The sequence below is a fragment of the Pterocles gutturalis genome, unplaced genomic scaffold (genome assembly GCF_000699245.1).
Source record: "Pterocles gutturalis isolate BGI_N339 unplaced genomic scaffold, ASM69924v1 scaffold29563, whole genome shotgun sequence".
Classification (NCBI taxonomy): Eukaryota; Metazoa; Chordata; class Aves; order Pterocliformes; family Pteroclidae; genus Pterocles; species Pterocles gutturalis.
In genome coordinates, this window is record NW_010118955.1 from 11504 (window position 1) to 15697 (window position 4194).

A 4194-nucleotide genomic window follows, 5' to 3' on the forward strand; every position below is an offset into this window, starting at 1 on the left:
ATTGCCCAGCGCATACCTGGCTATAGTGAAGCCAGCCATAACATTTGCTGGAAAATCAAGTCATCCTTCACTTTTCTTCCCTTTGAAGAAAGGAGCAAAGTTCATCCTGTAAGGTCATTTAAGTTGACTAACAACTAAAGCACTGCTTAGTATCACGGCTTTTGAGTTACTGTTGTCCAACTTCCTGCCCAGCCCTGGTTCTGGTTGTGGGGGACATCCCCAAGTACCCAAACTCTACACTCCTTTTTTGGGGGAACCTGTCAGCTACCGTTCCCTCAAGGGCAGGCTGGGCGGGCAGGCACATTCAGCACACACTCCTCTTCACTTAAGTAACAGCAGGAACCCTCTTTCTGGCTGGCAAAAACACATCAGCAGGATGAAGAACTTGTTAAATTCCAGACTGTTTCAAGTCATCGGTTTAATACTGAAAGAGTGATGGTGTTGGTTTACTGCACAGGACCTTTAACCGCCTGCATGCCTGCCAGCTTGATTATTGGGCTGAATGGAAAGAATAAAAACCATCAGTCATCTCTATCCAAAACTCACACAACCCAGTCTACTGCTTTCAAGCTTAAAAGAAACAGACACTAAGGTTTAATGGCATCTACTGGCCAAAATAAATATTCTGTATTAATTCCTCAGCAGTGGGATGAATGAGAGGAGGAAGTGGCATATTACACTGCAATCTATTTAACTGGGACACAGCCAAGCAAACCATGTGATGGGAATGAACGCTCCAGCCAAGGTATCAAAATAAGGCATTGTAAATCCTACCCTTCAGACACACATCAGGGTTCACATCCCTCTTGGGAAGTTACTTCGGTTTCACACAGGCAACAAAATACCTAGAGGAAATCTTATCAGATACTCTGTCCTGGCAGCAGATGACTATAGCTCTGATGCTTTTGATTCCCTCTTATTTTAATAAAGTATCCAATGATCAGCAATTCCCTCTGTTTCCTCTTCATCAGTTCTACGTCACAAATTCCTCTGTTTGACCTATCAAGCACAAAAAAGAGATTACTGCTTTGATTCTGTTCCTGCAGCCTGGGCTGAGTTTCCTCTCTGCAGCTTCAGCCCAAAGGTGAAGATTAAGTCCCTTTTCTGCTCCTTGACGTGCCCTCACGTTCACAGGAAATCTGTTGATGTACCGAGCCAGATGCCCTTTCTGTTGAGTTCTAGTTGCACGTTGAGGGGAACCACTACGTTAAAAGCACAGCTCTACAACCAAGTGAGAGAGACAAATCAAGACCCCAGTGCTAACACCACCCCGTTGCTCAAGACAGTATACAGGAGGCTCTGACAGCTAGATTTGATTCTGCAGTGCAGATGATACCAAGTAAAATAATCATGTACTCACAAGACACAGGAGAGCAAACAGCCCATGGAGAAAGGTGCAGGTAGTAATCACAGCATCAGTGGCAGCAATTACCACAAATTCCTCTCAAGTTATTGCCACTCTTGCTGAGCAACATTACACTCCAGCAAGAGTGAATTTACAGCTGTCCCCCGGGAACAGCCCACAGGGCAGCAGCTAGTTTTTCTGTACTGAAGCAGTGCCCTGAGGCAGTCGCTGCAGCCGAGAACAAACTAAGCCCTTTCCTGATAAAGCAGAAGGCAGCCCACCACTCTCCACACACTGCCAACAGCTGCAGGGACAAGCATCTCCCTTGCCTTGGCACCTCTGGCTCTCTCCTGAATTCTCTTATTTACCTTTTGCTATCAATCGTCTACGGACATGCGGGCTTAGCAGAACTCAAGAGCTGTACCAGAGCGCAGTTTCATTATTCTCAGCAGGTCAAAGGCGTATTGGGATTTCATCCTTGGTGGGGAGACAGAATAACAGGGAGGTACCTCACCTGTGCAAGAAGCATACCTTGCCTTCCTGTGCTCCTACCCTTTGAAACCCAGACGTGGATCAGGTCTCCAAAAACGCAAGCAAACAAGCAGAACTACATCACTGAAGGGCCTGTCAAGCCCATGTCACATGGGTTTGAGGACAGGCAATTAAGTCTCAGTCCAGATATTTATTGTGGTGAATGCCATGGACATGAAAGGCAGTCAGTCATCTACTACAAATATTGAGATGTCTGTAACAGCGAACAGAGCCAAAACAGGCTTAGACACAACAAACTGACTTCATGCAGTCAAGACTAGTGGAATCCACATTACTTTAAATATGCCTCAAACCATTCATTTAGCTAAAATCAGTAGATGTTGGATAAAAATAATCCCACGTTACTTCAGACAGATTAGGCACGTGCCAGTTCTCCATCAAGGGTCTCGGTTAACACATCTGATATCAAGACTGGCAACACTAATATTATCTTGGCATTACTTTAAGGCTTGGCTTGGAATAAGATCTAAGGGCCTCTAAGGTTAAGGAAAAAAAAAAGTTATAGAGAAAAGCTTATGTCTGGGGGTTACACAGACTCAGCAGTTACTAGACAGGCCATAAGTCAGCTGTAGTAGGAGCTGGACAATATCTCAACTCCTTTCAGCAAACATCACACATTTCTGAATACCAGCCAGTCACCAGCCATCCAGTGGCTTCACCAGCAGGATGTCTTAATGAAAGCCTGTTGTTCCACGCACGGACTGTGGACTCGAGCACACCAAGGACTGTTCCAGCGAGTCTAGCAAAGCAGTCTGACTTTGACCACTCCAAGACCAGCAGGCAATAGGAGACTTCTTACCTCTGTGTGGAATTTGTTGTCACACAAATACAATGACGTATTGATTGGTTTGAAAGGTTCAAAGTCAATGTTGACTTTCTTCTCTTTTCCTTCTTCTGTCACAATTGTTCCACAGTAAACAACCAGACCATTTGGAGGTACTATAAAAGACACAATGCAATTTTAGGTCATGAAGAAATAGTGCAAGCTGTACCCATCAAAAACTAACCACTAGGCCTTGAGACAAGGCAGTGTTGAAATTGAAGTTCAAGTTTTTTACTTTCCCTTTCCCCTACTCTCATTCCCTCCCATATCTCTACAACGGAAAACAACCTATTTTAGTGCACCTATACTGAACGGTTTAGAGCAGGCAATGGAAAGACTTAGAATAAAGCTGCAAGAACATGTCCCTGTCTGTCAAACCCATGACCCTGCAAGCTCACAGAATCCAGAAAAAGGCTGAACATCCCCATGAAGCTTTCCTAGTTCTTATACAACAATTTACAGACTGACCATCTCAATGAAAGCCACTTGCCAGCATAAAGACAGTACTGATGAACTCCTCTCCAGTACTCATTTTAGATGGGCTGGGTCTATTTCCCCCCCCAAATGATGGTAGCTGTAGTGGCATGCATAGGGCATACCTAAGTTTCTCCTTGATGGAAAACCACTAGTTTAATGCAAATGAACTATTGGGGAATAGCTCTTAAGGCTGGCCAAGTTTAGAAGAGTCAGCACTGCTAAGGACAGAATCATGAGCCTGCTTATTAAAGCCAAGGACCATCTTATTATTCTAGTCCCAAGGTCTACCCTCGACATAGCCACCCATGGGCAACATACCTGGAATATCAGTGCAAAAGAGCAGCACAGGCCAACAGATCTGATTAGCAGAAAACTGCATAATACAGGAACTTAAGGCTGCTTCCAAGTAAGGGAAGTTTGCAAGTCTGCCAGCATCCATACAAGCTAGAAGTTACCTTTGTTATAGAGTTTCAGTCTTTGTTGTACAGATGTAATGGCTCCCAGTACTGAAAGGCGATTCACTCGAGACTTAATGTTGGAGGCGGTGCCAAACTCATCCGCTAACATTTTTGCCACTCGCGAAATCTGGTCTTTGGGGGGAATGATCAACGATATCATGCTGGTACCATTGCTGAGGAAGGAAAAAAAGAGGGGTTGTGAGCAGCTACCAAAGCAACAAGTGTATCCATACCATATTCCATGCACGCAGCTGTCCCTCCTCCCTCCCCACAAGGATGCTTCACTTCACTGTTAATTCCCCTTCTGCTGGACAATAATGGTAGAGAAAAGAAAACAAAACAGGATCTTCAGAGGATTCAGCTCCATAACCAAACGTTCAGGTTAGCCACTACCAGGCAAGTCTTCCAAAAGCTGCTTGCTTAACCTGGGATGCTACTCGGGAAAAAAGAGAACATATGTACAGGCTGCCAACTAAAGGCATCTACACAGTCCCCAGCAGAGATTATTTAAAACAATGCAGCCACATACTTTAAGGACA

At 44.7% G+C, this 4194-nt stretch overlaps 1 protein-coding gene across 1 annotated transcript in view; it reads right to left on the reverse strand.

Annotated features, from left to right (window-relative positions):
* ETF1 (eukaryotic translation termination factor 1) overlaps positions 1-3828 on the reverse strand; it is an 11864-nt gene extending 8036 nt beyond the window's left edge. The window contains exons 1-2 of the mRNA XM_010076414.1: positions 3653-3828; positions 2697-2836 (exon numbers count right to left, since the gene is read on the reverse strand). Coding sequence (XP_010074716.1) covers positions 2697-2836; positions 3653-3815 — 303 coding nt within the window. The 5' untranslated portion in view covers positions 3816-3828. The remainder of the gene's footprint in view (positions 1-2696; positions 2837-3652) is intronic.
* Positions 3829-4194: the final 366 nt, after the last annotated feature.